The sequence below is a fragment of the Podarcis cretensis genome, assembly GCF_951804945.1.
Source record: "Podarcis cretensis genome assembly, chromosome: 16".
In the NCBI taxonomy this organism is placed as follows: Eukaryota; Metazoa; Chordata; class Lepidosauria; order Squamata; family Lacertidae; genus Podarcis; species Podarcis cretensis.
Window position 1 is genome coordinate 42160642 of NC_137186.1, and position 16676 is coordinate 42177317.

Below are 16676 nucleotides of genomic sequence, written 5' to 3' on the forward strand. Positions count from 1 at the left end.
GGCAGTGCTTGGGGGCTGATGGGAGTTGTGGTCCAGCAATATCTGCAGGACCACCAGTTCCCCATCCCTGCAATAGAGGAAGATAGGGATGCTTTGACAAATCACGCTCTTTTCTTTGCATCAGAACCTGACCCCTCTTGACAAGGCCAGGGACCATACAAATCTGTCTGCACTTCCAAAATTGGTCAGCATGAAACAGGACTGTTCACTGGGTTACAAAGATCAACTAAAAGTCTTTCTGACTCTTGACTTGCATCTTATGCAATTCTCAGAATAGGCACCTTTCTCCCCTGCCCCACTCCCTCCCTTTTTGAAGCGCTGAAACTAAAACAATTACAGTTGCATTTGTTTATTATCCTGTACAGCAGGGATGAGGAACCTGTGGCCCACTAGATGCAATTGGACTCCCCAATCCCATTTGCCCCAGTCAGCATGCCTAGTGGATTGCGGATTATGGGAGTTGTAGTGCAGCAACATGTGGAGGACCACATATCCCCTTTCTTTGCTGTATAATATACAAATAACAGCCTCTGTGTGCTAAACCTTATGTAGCCAAAACAGCACCATCCACAAAGTTGGATGAATACCTAAGTTTGCAGAAGAAACCCCAAAACAGCCCTTTGGCAGAGCTCAAAGCATCACAGTAGCCTCTTACAGATGTGTCTCTGCCTACCTGGTGTCCTCCAGATGTTTGTTTGGGTTATCTAAGAAATTAATATGCCTCTTAATTACAACCATCTCCAAGCAGTATACAGAAGATGCAATGCAGAAAAGGGCAAAAATCTGTTAAAACTATAAAATCAGATTTCAGTTAGAATGTCTGCTGGATTTTTAAAAAAATCTTCAGTAGGTGCTGGAATTTCAACAGGGAGGGGAAGCTGCCTGAGGTCATCTGGAAGAGAGTTCCAAAAAATTGATTTGATTTGATTTTGATTTATTACATTTATTTTCATTCAAATGAATCCAAAAGTGGCTTACAAACAATAAAAAATAATAACAAGCTAGAACATGTAATAAACATCACAAATACAGCATAAATAATATAGAATAATTAACAAATCATCCATGAAACAATTACTCTGTTAACAAAGCAATGACTAAAAAATAAGTGAAACAGCAGAATTAAAGCAAATCATATTATCTGATTAACAAATCAAGGCAGTGTTTATAATCCATTAAAAAATATTAACAAAATAGCAGCCAAAAATTAAACTAAGTGTTGTTAAGTTCATACACGCATTCTCCACACCCTCATGACTCATAATGACCCACTCAGTTCAGCTCATTAAAATACAGCTCATTAAAACTGGACACGCAGCATTGAATGCATGGTTCCAGTGGATTTGAGCCTTGCATCTGAGCCATGGGGGACCACTGACAGTGGCTCCCGTGAAGACTAGGTGATCGGGTAGGGATAGATGGCATCAGGCGGTCCCTAAGGTATCCTGGACCCAAGTTACAAAGGGTTTTGTAAACTAATACCAGAACCTGGGACCTGACTCCAAGCAGCATATGAACACCAGGGAAGGCGGAGGTTGCGTCACCATCTTGTCCCTTGTTCTACCTGGGGTGCTGGCATGCCTGTTGCAAAAGCCAGCTTAAATGTCCTCTGTCGTGTGAGGCAACGTGGCTTTTGATGCCCCAGTGCTGCAAGCATTTCTGCTGTTACCTGCCTCCCTCACAACACTTCTTGAGCAATGCAGGTGGGTGAAAAGGAGCGCAGTTGCACAGTGCTCTCTGATTGCGCAGAAAAGGTTTTGCAACTTTTCTCCTCCTCCTTCTTAAGACACATTATTTTTAATTCCAAATATTACAGAAAGAAAAAAGAAACTGTTTTGGGTCACATCAACAATGACCTGTCAATCCAATCCATGGGTACGCAAACTAAGGCCCGGGGGCTGGATGTGGCCCAATCGCCTTCTCAATCCGGCCTGCGGATGGTCCGGGAATCAGGGTGCTTTTACATGAGTAGAATGTGTCCTTTTATTTAAAATGCATCTCTGGGTTACTTGTGGGGCATAGGAATTTGTTCATCCCCCCCCCAAAAAAATATAGTTTGGCCCCTCACAAGGTCTGAGGGACAGTGGACCGGCCCCCTGCTGAAAAAGTTTGCTGACCCTTGATCCAATCCAACTGAATTGAATTGAATCATACAGAGACCATGTGTCCAAATAAATATCCAAGCACCATTGAGAAATGGATGGTGGGTGTTTATCCCTCTAATCTTGAAGTATTTTGGCAGGCATAAGTGCTCTCAGGGTCCACTTTTGTTGTCCTCTGACCAAGCTCTAAACTTGGTCCTGATTTGGGATGGGAGGTGGGCTGAATGACTTGGGACCCTTTCAGTCTGCACACCCAGGTCAAGTTTATTAATCATTCAGATTCACAACTGGGGTGGGGTTACATTATTTTGCCTAGTGCCTTTCATGGGGAGGGGGCCCTAGAGCTGGAATGCAAAGTACTGGACCTCCAGCAATCTTGCCAATTAGCTTAACACACAGAAATCTCCATACAGAAATTCATAACTTAAATGCAAGTAACCTCCTGAATGTCAGGTAGTTGTTTATCGCTTTGACATCTCGTGGGAGGGCGCCACTACCGAGAAGGCCCTCTGCCTGGTTCCCTGTAGCTTTGCTTCTCGCAATGAGGGAACCGCCAGAAGGGCGATAGTTGGCCATCGTGGCTGCATCTAAAGATGGTTTTTTAAGTAGCGGTTTAATAACCGCCTCTTTCAGCGTGTCTGGGAAGGCTCCCTCACGGAGGGAAGCATTCACCACCCCATGAAGCCCATCGCCCAGTCCTTCCCGGCTAGCTTTTATAAGCCAGGATGGGCAAGGATCCAGGAGACAGGTGGTTGGTTTCACTCGTCCAAGCAGCCTGTCCACATCCTCGGAGGTAACAGATTGGAATTGATCCCACGGAACTTGACTAGACAGGACTCTAGCAGTCTCCCGCCCCGGCACTGCTCCCACGGTGGAGTCTACTTCTTCCCGAATCTGAGCGATTTTATCTGCAAAAATCTTTGCAAAATCATTGCAGGAGAACATGTGGCCCGTACTGGGCCCCAATGTTGTAGGTAGTTCCGCTAAATTGTGAACCACCTGAAAAAGTCTCCTGCTGCTGTTTTCTGCAGATGCAATAGAGGCGGTGAAGAAATTCTTCTTCGCCGTCGCTATCGCCACTTGGTAGGCTCGATGTTGAGCTCTAACCTGTGTCCGGTCAGATTCGGAGTGAGTTAGCCGCCACCGGCGCTCTAGCCGTCTCAACGATTGTTTCATTGCCCTCAGATCCGTGGAAAACCACGGGGCTGTCCGGGCTCCATGCAATTGGAATAAGATCCAAGCCCCTCCCAAAATCCTTTTAGAGTACAATTTGAGCATGAAAAGAGCATGAGTTATTATTAACACCTTACGCAGATGTTGACAATCATCATTCAGGATTTGCTTTGTATGCGTCCTCTCCACATGGTATATGGGACGCTGGTGGCTGTGTAGTGTCAAACCTACCCCTTCTGCAACATCTGCATCAAGCGTTCAGGGAGCACCGTTTCAAAGACCTCGCCCATTCAGCCGTGTGACCATTTCCCAAACTCTTGAGGCCACTTCCAACCTGTATTGGTGAAGCTGTGCAGTTGTGGGCCTGACAAGACACACTAAGAAGCAGGCGCTGGAAAGGGGATTCTCGTGCCTGCTAGCTCCACTTCCTCCCCAATGAGGCTACCGTAATTCCCCAGATTATAGAAGTGTTTAAATGTTCCTTGGGGCCTGAAAGAACATGTTTTGTTGCATATTTACCCCTTAAGCACAACACATACCCTCACTGAATGCAGCCTGTTCCTGCTCTAGGCAGCAATTTTGCCAATGCCAGCAATCTCACAAAAGGAAGTCCTGCAAATGAATTCACTGTGCAACTGGTTTGGAGATTGAACTTTAAACTGGAAGTGCAGGAAATGGTACTTTCCCATTTTCTCCCCTGCTAGCCTGCTTCTCTTCCAGATGAGGCTTTTTTGAGGAGGGTCCTGCAAACTCCTCTGGCCCCTGTAATTCCCCCAATCTGCCCTGGGGATTAGTTGGGAGAAAAAAAGGTGTAATTTAGGCATAGGTGTGATGTCAACACATCTAGGATGTAGATAGGGGTGTGACCTAATTCATCTCCTGCTGTGGGGTGGGGCCCACAGGTCAGAGGCAGAAGGCCCCAAGCCTGTCTCCAGGTAAGGCTGCAAGACTCTCCCCTGCCTGAAGCCCTGGATAGCTGCTTCCAGTTAGTGTAGTGAATATGGAACTGGATGGAGCCCTGGTCTGACTTGGTTAAGGCAGTGTGGGCTGTTCCCCTGCACAGGGCATAACAACATTAACATTTATAAAGATACTGGCTCGAATGTTCCCTTAAAAAGCAACTGTACCAAAAGGAATTACTGTGAAAATAAGAAATATTGGCACCCCCCCCCCAATTTTGTCCTCACTCAGGGTGTTGAATTACTTGGTGTAAGACAGCTTTCTACTTTCTACCTAATTCAACTAACCCAAAAATGGAATTATGAGCTGACTTACAAAACTGCACAAATTTGCCCACAACCCCCACTTCCTTCTACAACCAATACATTTGTTGGTTTATTATCACCACCTCTCGCCTAACCTACCTCACAGGGTTGTTGTGGGGGGGGGGGAGAACCATGTACACTGCCTTAAGCTCCTTAGAGAAAAAGGTGGGATATAAATGGAAAATAACTAAATACTATGTTATTTATTAAATTTGTATCCTGCCCTCTTCCCAAAGGACTCTGGGGCAGTAAATGCATCTGTGAGCAATACAGTACCATTAAAAATAAAGTAAAATAAACATATTTAAAACAGTTATAGGTACCCAAGACCATTTAAGAACAATTAAACAGAGTAAACCATAACAACTTTAAAACCACATGTAACCAAATCATGGGTCTGGATAGACCCTCTGAAACAGAAATTTTCAACAGGCATCTATAACAGTACAGGGATGATTCCTGCCTAATTTCAATAGGCAGGGAGTTCCAGAGCTCAGGGTCTGCCGCGTTAAAGAAATGACTCCTTGCAAAAAGCGAGATAAGCAACCTGTCGCCTTGGCAAAAGTGAAAGTTCCTCAGATGGAGGTGGTAGAACAGGCACATAAGAGGTGATCCTGGGAGTAAACTGGCCCTAAGTTATTAGGTAAAGGTAAAGGGACCCCTGACCATTAGGTCCAGTCGTGGCCAACGGGGGTTGCGGTGCTCATCTTGCTTTATTGGCCGAGGGAGCCGGCGTACAGCTTCCGGGTCATGTGGCCAGCATGACTAAGCCGCTTCTGGCAAACCAGAGCAGCGCATGGAAACGGCATTTACCTTCCCGCCAGAGTGATACCTATTTATCTACTTGTTCTTTGATGTGCTTTCGAACTGCTAGGTTGGCAGGAGCAGGGACCGAGCAACGGGCGCTCACCCCGTCACGGGGATTCAAACCGCCGACCTGATCGGCAAGTCCTAGGCTCTGTGGTTTAACCCACAGCGCCACCTGCATCCCTCCTAAGTCATTAAGGGCTTTATATATCCATAGCAACACCTTGAACTTGGCCAGGTAGTATATTTTGCAGCTATTTATACACGCAATATTAAAGCGACTGAAATTACAACAATAAAATGAAACTTAATGGTGCAGCTCAGAAACGAATGACTGGAAAACAAGCATCCTTTGCTAAATTCCCTCAAAACTGTCCACACTGACTGGCAGCCGCTCTCCAGGGTTTTGGATGGAAGGACATTCCCAGCCCTTCTTGGAGATACCAGGGATTGAACCTGGAACCTTCTGCATGTAAAGCAGATGATCTGCCTTTCATCTGTGGCCTTTTTTGCATGCTATGCTGTTTGAGGTGCAGTGATAGGCTGTGGAAGGAGGGGAGGAGGAGAGGAAAAGCTTGGGATCTGCGCCTCTTGGGCCAACCTGCCTCTTGCTTGACAAACATTGGCCAAGATCCCTTGCTAGAGCTCTGGGTTTCACACGCCACCTTGGCTCCCTCCTGCCCACCGGCTGCACGTGGGGGAATCTGATTCACCCAAGTTGGAGAAATGACAAGAAGTGTTCTAGCACGATGGGCTTCTTGGAATGGGGGCTCGCTTGCCGTCATGCCACCTGGGCGCAGGCTTCCTCCAGTGTTGTAACCACTGCAATTCCTAAACCTCTCCTAGGCTACTTGCCCAACGGCATCCATGCGGTAGAAGCAATGTTGGCCGCAGCGAGCATTGGCGCCATCTGGAGCGCAACGTCGCCGGACTTTGGCATCAACGTAAGTAACTCCTTGCAGCTCTTGTTCCGAGGAACCGTCGCCCCTTCCGGGATGCTGCTCCCGAGGAAAGGCACCTGGTGCTGTCGTGACCAGCTTTTAGGTGCCAGTCTGAGACATTTTTATTTTGCCAAACTTTTGGTGGTTAAATCAGCCTCTGCTGTACTGCTCACCCATAAGAGTGCTGAGGGCAGGTCTTTTATTTTTAATTTGCCTCTTAGTTAATTTTGCTTGCTTGTATTTTAACATGAGGTTAGGTCACTTTGAGACTTTTATTTCTGCATAAAGCGACCAGCACATACAGTGAATAACAGAGGGTGATCATCGTCATCTTCTGTTCCCAACCGGCACTCTGCTACATTGGTTCAAAAGTGATGAATTTGTTGTTTTATTTTATTTTAAAATAAAGGCCTTTGCGGATGATTTGATAATAATTGCAGAAAATCCAGAAGAAAGTATACAAAAAATATTAGAAAAAATGTTGAATTTGGGAAAGTGACAGGATTTAAAATAAATAAAAATAAAACAATATATTAGCCAAAAACATGTATTTACAAGGGAAAAAAAGAATTACAAATAAATTCAGGATTAACGATAGAAAATAAGGTTAAATATCTGGGAATCTGGCTAACAAAAACAGTAATTTTTTCAATGACAATTATTCAAAAATTTGGAAATAAATTAAAAAGTAGTTGGAAATTTGGGACAGGTTGAAATTATCATTGCACGGTAGAATCTCAGCAGTTAAAGATGAATGTACTTCGCAAGATGATGTTCTTATTTAAAATGATACTGGTGATTGGGATGCTTTAAAAGCTGGCAAAAAACCTATCAAGATTTATTTGGCAATATAAAAAACGGAGAATTAAACAGAAACTACTAATAGATAGTAAAAACAGAGGGGGAATGGCATTACCTGATTTGAAATTGTGCAGTGGTACCTCAGGTTACATATGCTTCAGGTTACAGACTCCGCTAACCCAGAAATAGTACCTCGGGTTAAGAACTTTGCTTCAGGATGAGAACAGAAATCGCGCAGCAGCAGGAGGCCCCATTAGCTAAAGTGGTGCTTCATGTTAAGAACAGTTTCAGGTTAATAATGGACCTCCAGAACGAATTATGTTCTTAACCTGAGGTACCACGTATTATGATTCAGCCTGTCTAAATTGGTTAAAGGAATGGATAACATTGGAAAATGCTGGCCTATTGGATTTAGAAGGTTTTGACAATTGTTATGGGTGGCATGCATAGTTGGGTTATCAAAAGGTGAAAGTCAATAGAGGCTTCCTTATCCATATTATAAGGAAACCTTTAAAGTGTGGGAAAGATACAAAGATTTAGTAAAACCTAAATCCCTTTGGTGGCTATCGCCTTTGAAGGCCGTAGCAGTCAAGAGGAAAAATATGGAAACAACCTGGGCTATGTATAAAGACCTGTTAGAAGAAAAAGGTAACAAATTGAAACTGAAAGATTATGAGGAGCTGAAATATTATGACAGGATGGATTCAATACCATCAACTAAATGAAATATTCAAATTAGATAAAAAAGAGGTTTTGCAAAAGAAGAGTCAATGATAGATAAAAGAATTAATACAGAATAAGAGGAAAGTAATTTCTAAAATGTATGGATTCCTCTTGGAAGGGGAGGTCAAAGATGAACAAATAAAAGAGGTAATGATCAAGTGGGCAATGGATTTTGGGGAAATTACTCAATTATTGGCATGGGAAAGGTTATGGAACAAAGGTTGGAAATTCAGTGCTTTAAAAGAAAATCTTTAAAAGAAAATATTTTAAAGATGTTTTTCAGATGCTGTATAACACCTAGTAAGATATCCAAAATGTACAAAGCAAGCTCTAAAATGTGTTGGAGGTGTAATCAGGTGGAGGGGTCCTGCAAAAGACCAGAAGCCTTTTTATTGAACATACTAGAATCAGATATCTTAAATGAAATAAGAAAATATTCTTATACACAGCCATGGCAGCAAAAATATTAATTGCCAAAAATTGGAAAAGTGATATAATACCAACTAAAAAAGAGTGGCAGGATAAATTATTCAGTTATCTCGAACTGGCGAAAATGACAGACACAATTAGGGGACAGTCCAAGTTAAAATCCCAAAAAGAGTGGGGAATGTATAAAGAGTATCTTTAAAAACTGTGTCCTCAAATAAAAACCTGGACTTGCTTTGAGTAATTTTTGCAAAATAAAATAAGAGTTACAAGTATATTATATGGAGAAAGATAGTAATGATGAAGTGAGAAAGAAGCAGTTTACCAAAAAAGGAAAATCAGAATGGCATTGAGGAGGAAGGAAGTCTGTAAGAACAGAATAAGGATTGGGAACAGAAAAGGAGATAATATGAGTCCGTTTGTAAGATCTTTAGGATTTATGGTTATATGTTTGTAACTTATTTTTGTGTGTGTTCTCTTTTTAGTTTTTCCTTTGTTTTTGTTTATGTTTTGAGTGTTTATGTGTTGTCACAAAATTCAATAAAAAGCACTTTTTTAAAAAAGTGATGAATTTGGTTTGAGGAGGCCTGGCTTTCAATCACTGTCAGGTGGGAGGTCCTGAATCTCTCATTTCCTTTGCATTTAATCTACCACACAAAAGCCCTGAGAGATAGAAATGGGATAACATGTGCTGCGCTGAACACTTTGGGTGGGAAATGTAATGTTAATTACAGCCAGAATTTTTTGTATTACAGTGGTACCTCTGGTTTTGGACATGATCCGTTCCGGGGTACCATTTGTACCCCGAAAAGTCCGCACATGTGCGAAGCGCGATAGAGCGCTTTTGCTTCTGTGCATGTGCGAACTGTGCAGTGAAATCTGGAAGTAAACACTTCCGGCTTTGCCGCGTTCTTAACCCAAAAAAACGCAACATGAAGCGTTTGCAAGAAGAGGTATGACTAAGTTATTTATATTAAATAATATAAACACTCTTTACTTTTTGAAGTTGGCCACTGGAGGGCAGCATAACCCCATTTTCATCAACCGAAGGCATGGCTGTTCAAGAAACTGTAACTTACCGTATTTTTCGCCCTATAGGACGCACTTTTTCCCCTCCAAAAATGAAGGGGAAATCTGGGTGTGTCCTATGGGGCGAATGCAGGCTTTCGCTGAAGCTTGGAGAGCGAGAGGGGTCGGTGCGCACTCCAGGCTTCAGGAAGACATCCGCAGCCTAGGCAGCCCTGCGGGAGTTCCCACAGGGCCGTCCAGGCTGCGGATAGCAGCCTGAAGCAGAGCGCCCCTCGCGCCGGACAGACATCCGCAGCGTGGGGAGCCCTGCAGGAGTTCCCAGCAGGGCTCCCCACGCTGCGGATAACAGCTTGCCGCCCGGTGCGCGGGGCACCCTGAAGCAGAGCGCCCCCCCGCAGGGCAGACATCCGCAGCGTGTTGGAGCTCTGCTGGAGTTCCCCGCAGGGCTCCCCATGCTGCGGATAGCAGCCTGCCGCCCGGCGCGAGAAACGCCCTAAAGCAGAGTGCCCCTCGCGCCGGGCAGACATCCGCAGCGTGGGGAGCCCTGCAGGAGTTCCCTGCAGAGCTCCCCACGGTGCGGATAGCAGCCTGCCGCCCAGCGCGCGGGGCACCCTGAAGCAGAGCGCCCCGCGCGCCGGGCAGACATCGGCCAGCCCCACAAGCTCGGGGGACAGCAGGGAGGCGCAGCGCTGCCATCCCGCTGTTCCTCGACCTGGTTCGGTTTCCCCGACCTGGTTTTGGGGGGGAAATAAAGGGGAAAAAATTCCCTTTATTTCCCCCCAAAAAAACTAGGTGTGTCCTATGGGACGGAGCGTCCTATGGGACAAAAAATATGCTAAATGAGAGAATTTATGGTGACTAATTTAACCCATCTCCCCCCCCCCATTCTGCAGTGCTTTGTTGTCCCCTCCTGCTGCACAATTTTATTTTTATTTTAGCTCAACGAGAAGAGCGGCACTTTTTCACGGCACCAGTATTTAGCAAAGCACAAAATCATCCTCTTCCCACCCTGCCTGAGGCTGTGAGTTCAGCTTTCTCCATAGAACTTTTTCAGTGCCAGAACAGGGGAGCACAACCTGTAGCTCTCCAGGTGTTGTTGCACTACACCTCCCTTCATCCTGATCAATGGCTATGCTGCTTGGGGCTCATGGGAAACTTCCGGAGGGCCGCAGGTTGTGCACCCCTGGCATAGAAGCCGCCCTGGATCTTTTTAACCAGGGGGGAGGAGACAGGGCTCTAGCTCCCATCACCACCGACCAGGCTGGTGGAGGCTAAAGGGAGTTGGGAGTCCGGCAGCCTTTGGAGGGCTCCTGTTTGCTACTCTTGGGTTAAACAGCCTGCCCAAACAAGCTACCATAAACCACAGTTTGCTCCTTTTGAACAAACCAGGGTTTATCCACATTTGGATGTAGCAAGGAACTCTTGTCATTTTAAAAGCAGAAGCAAAGGCTTCTTATTTTCTCCTTGTACAGCAGCAGAGGAGGGAGAAAATCAGCTGTTGCTCATGCACATCATTGTAAACCAGGGGAGGAGAATGGGATCTGTAGTCCACAAGTGGAGGGCGCCATGTTAGTTATTCCTGCTTTAATGTTATATTTGAAAGGGCTAATAGTTCTTTTGCGACAAGGATAATGTTTAAAGAGTCCCAGCGTTTTGTAATCTGGGGGAAACCAGTGTTCTCACTTATTCCTGTTAATGGCTGTATTAATGTCTGTCTGTCTCCTTCAGGGTGTGCTGGACAGATTTTCCCAAATTCAGCCCAAGTTGATCTTTTCTGTTGAAGCTGTCATTTACAACGGGAAAAAACACAATCACTTGGAAAAGCTTCAGAACGTCGTAAAGGGTACTGGCTGCCTTGCACACTTGTGGGAATTGTTGAATATGGGGCATTGCTTCTCTCTTCCATCCCTTCATTAATGGAGATTAATAGCTTTGCGCCTGAGGTATACAACACTGCCCAGCCCTCTGGTGCCTGAAAGTGGCTGCATAGGTACCACTGCTAAAGTCCTAGTTGCAGGGCCGGCCCTATGATGAGGCAGAGTGAGCCAGCTGCTTCAGGCAGCAGATGCTGAAGGACAGGAAGGGGACAGAGCTGTGAGTGCCCTGGGGCCTGCTCTGTGCTCTCCCTACACAACCTGGCTGCCCTCAGGCACCAGTATTTCTGCCACCAGTATTGGGGTAAGGTTCAACTGCCAATCCAGTTGGTTTCTGCATGTGACTTGTGGGAGGGTGCTATCTTGTCCTTTGCCTCAGGCAGCAAAACGTCTTGAGCCAGCCCTGCCTGGTTGGTTTCTTATGCCTTGCCTGAGTTGACGGACTTCAGCACCTGGTGCTGTGCAAAGCCCTGGACTGCAGACCTAAGACAGGTTTGTCCTTTGGCCCACTGGTGGGTCAGAGCTTGGGAGACTGGTCATATGGGTAGCTGTGCATGGCAGGCTGTGACAAGGGAAGCCAAATGCCCAGCCAGCATGGGGAGCACAAAGGAGTGAATGTGGGCTTCACAAAAACAGATTGCCATGCAGAACAGTGCCTGCTTGTGCCCTTGGCAGCAACAAGCCTCCTGTATAATCTAAATAACCATTTCCTCTATTGGGAAGGAGCGATCCTAAATTGTGGAATCATTTCCACAAGATGTGGTGATGGCCACCAACTTAAATTGCTTTAGAAAGGGATCAGGCACGACTATCTTCAGTTGCTGCAAGGTAGCAGTGGAGGAGAGTTATTGCACTTGCATCCTGTATCTTGGCTTCCCATAGGCATTTTGTTCAGCCTTTGGTCTGACCCACCAGGGCTTTTATTATGTTCTTAATGATCCCAGGTGCTCCCCACTTTTCTTCCTTTGCTCCTCTTGCATGTCTGGCTTCAGCAGACATTTTCTGGTTTGTTAAACCTGAGTTAACCTGTGACACCAGGAGTCGAGAAACAGCAAACTAGGGTCAAGCTGGCAATCATGGCTGGTAGGGAGTGTGGAAATCGGTTTCCCAGTTCTGAAACCAGGGAAAACTGTGGTTCAACAAATAAGGGACTCTCCACTGAAGAGGACATGAGAGGTGGAAAAGGAGAAACTAAATTCATTGCTACTCCAGTAATATTTAACATGTGGTCTGGGTCACTGTCGAGCAAACTATGGTTACAGGAAGACACTTTAAAAGTGGAAACAGCTGTCATTTCTCTCCATTTAACCATTGAACTTTTGCTTTCTTTCAGGACTCCCAGATCTAAAAAAAGTTGTGGTGATCCCATACGTTTCCTCAAGAGAATCTGTAGACATTTCCAAAATTTCGCACAGGTATAAAGTGGACTGGAGAAATGTACATCTATTTATCAATCTTTTTTTAAAAAGCAATTGTTGTCATTGAATCCAGAATATATTTTACTTTATATTTAATTGGAGGCTGCAGAATTTAGTCTTCTGGTTTGTGAATCTGACTGGTGGGCTTCTCAGATATTTGCAAGGGGGGTCATTTTGTGTGCCCACTCAGAAGCCAGCCAGCAAGAGCTGCGGAAGGGACAGGCTCTTGAGGGTTTGCTCAAATTTTGGAGAGAGAGTAGAAAACAATGGACTAGTTAGAAGTGCTTTTTGGAGCAGCAAAAGGCTATTTTGGCTTCTTTCGTTACTGGGGTTGTGGCACTTAATTTGCCAAGAAATTGAGAGAAAGAGTGTGTGTGTTATATAATGTGAGTTACAGTGGTGCCTCGCAAGACGAAATTAATCCGTTCCGTGAGGCTCTTCGTATAGCGGTTTTTTCGTCTTGCGAAGCAAGTCCATTGACAGCTTAGCAGATTAGCGCTATTAGCGGTTTAGCGGCTTTTAGCGATCAGCTGTTAAGCGGCTTAGGAAAAGGGGAAAAAAAGGGGAAAAAACCCGTAGGAACTCACAAGACATTTTCATCTTGCGAAGCAAGCCCATAGGGAAATTTGTTTTGCAAAGCGCCTCCAAAACGGAAAACCCTTTCGTCTAGCGGGTTTTCCGTCTTGCGAGGCGTTCGTCTTGCGGGGCACCACTGTATATAAATAATAAACTGTTGTTGTTGTTGTTGTTAGTGTTTGATGTTTAATGTGTTGGAAGCCACCCAGAGTAGCTGTTGGCATATTATTATTATTATTATTATTATTATTATTATTATTATTAATAGCTTAATGCCAAGATCCAGATGACTTCTGAGTGGCTTACAAAACATGAAAACCAGCTGCAAAGTATTGTTAACATACAGAATGATTAAAAATACACCATGGGCCCCAGAAAATTGCTCAGAAGGTAATGAGGCCCTCAGGTTGAGGCAGGTTCCCCCCTCCTGGGCTAGTGTGTCAGGTTAGGCCCTGGGAGACCAGCATTCAGGTCTCTTCTCAGCCATGGAAGGCCCTGGGTGACTTTGCCAGCCACTGCCTGGCCTACCTCACAGGTGGTTGTGATGATCCAGGGGGGAAGGAGGAGAAGCACGGGTGCCGCTTTGAGAAAAGTAATAATAAATTAATAAATACAAAATAAATGTCACAGAGGTTTGATAGTGATATTGATTCTCTCTCCCTCGCCTCCATGTCTTCTTTGTTCAGCGTCTTTCTAGAAGACTTTCTTGCAGCGGGGAAGGGAGATCAAGCCCCGCAGCTGGAGTTCGAACAGCTTCCTTTCAGCCATCCTCTTTTCATCATGTATTCATCTGGCACAACAGGAGCTCCAAAATGCATGGTTCACTCCGCAGGGGTAGGTCATGTTGCTGTTTGGGCTTGTGGAGGCTCTGCACAGTAGGTTGTCGGTTAACAAGTGACAGGAGAGGCATTTCCCCCACCTTCCATCAGACTGAATTTGCTTGGTGGATTTTGCTTGGTGGACTTGGGCTGCATCTGCACACCTGGGAGAACTGAGGAGTAAGAGGCCTGCGGTGGCAGTACGGGCTGCACCACTTTAGACTCTGGACATTCCTTGTTTGCTACTTCGTTCTCCCCATCCCTGTGGTTTGCACAGTTTACATTCTTTGTTTGAAAAAGGTCCTCACACCGCACCCCCCGGCAATCATTGTAGACCCTATTTTTACCAGTGCATATTTGGATTTGCTTAAAACCCTCTCCCAATACTTCCATCAGAAGCGAGGTTGTAAAGAGGATAGGTAGGAAGCAGAACTTGGATATAATAGAGTCACAGAATTGTAGAGTTGGAAGGGACCACGAGGGTCATCTAGTTCAGCCCAGTGGTGGAGCACATGCTCGCGCTGCCTGGGATGGGTGCATGGGGTGCGCCCCCGAGGGAGGAGGGGGCAGAAGATGCCCTCCCACGCGCCACAGTTCAGGGAAGGAGACGGGCGGGGAAGCTGTTGCTCAGACATGACCCGGCGGTGGAGCTACTGCATCTGGGCACGAAGCGCCAATGCCAAGGAGCGTAGGCAGCAGCATGGCCGCCCACCCTCCTTCTCTCTGCCACCAGGTCAAACCACTCACAGCCCCATTTCGTTGCGTTTGTTGACTGAACTAAAAAGTTTCAATACGGATTATGTTAATTGTCAGATGAAGTTATTAAACTAGTTTTAAATGTTATTTTTTTTAAAAAAAAAAAAAGGTGTTGTGAGCCCCAAATTTTTATTTATTTTAAAAACACATTTTTTTGTCATTTTGTCGCCCTCCTCAGTGATGACACTCGGGGCGGCCCACACCCACCACACACCCCTTCCTACATCAGTGGTCCAACCCCCTCCAATGCAGGAATCTCTTGCCCAATGTGGGGCTCGAACCCACAACCCTGTGATTAAGAGTCTCATGCTCAGTGGCAATATTGAACTAAGCCATACCCAGAGTAGACCCATAGCAGTTGCTGGACTTACTCTGAGATGGCTTGGCTGGATCCTACTCACAGGTCTCCAGCTTGAGTTTGAGTTGCACAAGCTCTGTAGCTGCACCTGAGGCATCCTTTGGATAAAGCCAGCCCTGCAAGGTGGGGGTTAGGCTGAGAGATAGTGGCTGGTTCATAGTTCACCCAGTCTAACCATTACACCTTGCTTTGTATGTCCGTCTTTTTTCTTTTAAACCAGGGGACGTTAATTCAGCATTTGAAAGAGCACCTCCTCCATGGTAACATGTCCAGCAGTGACAACATCATGTACTACACAACAGTAAGTGCTGTTAATTGTATTTTTGCTAAGACTTTCAACACAGCCTGCATGGGGTTTGCCATGTTTATTCTTTTCTTAAAGAAAAGAATGACTTCTGTGACCCAGATAAGCAATAATGATGCAATTGTGCATAAATTGGCTTATTTTAGGTAATTTATTTGGCAGGGGAGTGCAAATGTGGGGAACGTTCACCTGGCCTTTTGATCCTTCATGCTCCAGATAAAATTGCTTTTGCATGACATGGCTAACCTTTCAATCCCAAAAGTTCACTTTTAAAATCAAGCAACAGTCTTATTTTGTCTGAGTTTTGACCGATTTGATCCATTAACCTTTGCATATGAGCGAAGGGCAGCTCAGACAAGCAAAAAAGCACATTTGTTTTCTGAGCCCCCCATGTGGATTGTGGCAGGCATTTGGGGGACATTCCCTCTTGTGAGAAATGGTGTTTGCCTCCTGCAGCATGTGAGCTGTTGCCCGATGAATTGAGGCACTTTTTGGTTAAAGAGGAAGCTGCTTTATACTGAGTTAGAGATTGGCCCACCAAGCTCAGTGCAGCCCACACTGACTAGCAGCAGCTCCTCAGAGTTGAGGAATCTTTCCCAGTCCTTCTTGGAGATGCCAGGGTTTGAACCCAGGTCCTTCTGTACGCAGAGCAGCTGCTCTACCCCTGAGCTACATCCCTTGCAAAATTGGAAGCTGCCAGAAAGCTCAGGATTGTCCACACTGACTGGCAACGGCTCTCCAGGGTTTCAGGAGAGCTTCATTACCTATGAACCCCAAAATTTGGGATCCCCTCTAAAGTTGTACCAAAGTTTGGCAGTCGTTCTGCAGTGAGAACAGCACGTTTTGCAGCGCCCTCCAAATCTGGTATATCAGACCAGGGTTTGTTGTTAACACTCCAACATTTTCCAAATAACTTTAAACTAGTGCCAAAGTTTTGCAGTTGTTTTGCAGCAAAAACCTTGCATTTTGCACTGAAACCCCTGCGTTTTGCAGTGCCCCCTAAACCCAAGTAATTGATACTCAAACCAGGGGGCATAGGTATCAGCCCCAAACCCAACATTGTCTGATTCACTCCAGACTAACAGTGCTGGATTTTGGGGTGTTAACTATAAACCCTAGTTTGATGGATCAGTTACTCAGTTTGGGTGCTGCTGCAAAATGCAGGGTTTTTCGCTGCAAAACGACTGCAAATCTTTGGCACAGCTTTGGAGGGGATCCCACGTTTTGGTGTTTCTAGTTAATGAAGCTTTTCAGGAAGCACATTCCCAACCCCACCTGGGGAAACCTGGAATTGAACTGGGGGAC

General features: G+C 45.5%; 1 protein-coding gene across 1 annotated transcript in view; it reads left to right on the plus strand.

Moving 5' to 3' along the window:
• Window positions 1-16676, plus strand: part of AACS (acetoacetyl-CoA synthetase) — a 415323-nt gene that overhangs the window by 376851 nt on the left and 21796 nt on the right. The window contains exons 6-10 of the mRNA XM_079957769.1: window positions 6194-6291; window positions 10996-11110; window positions 12475-12556; window positions 13822-13969; window positions 15288-15368. Of these exons, the coding sequence (XP_079813895.1) occupies window positions 6194-6291; window positions 10996-11110; window positions 12475-12556; window positions 13822-13969; window positions 15288-15368 (524 nt within the window). The remainder of the gene's footprint in view (window positions 1-6193; window positions 6292-10995; window positions 11111-12474; window positions 12557-13821; window positions 13970-15287; window positions 15369-16676) is intronic.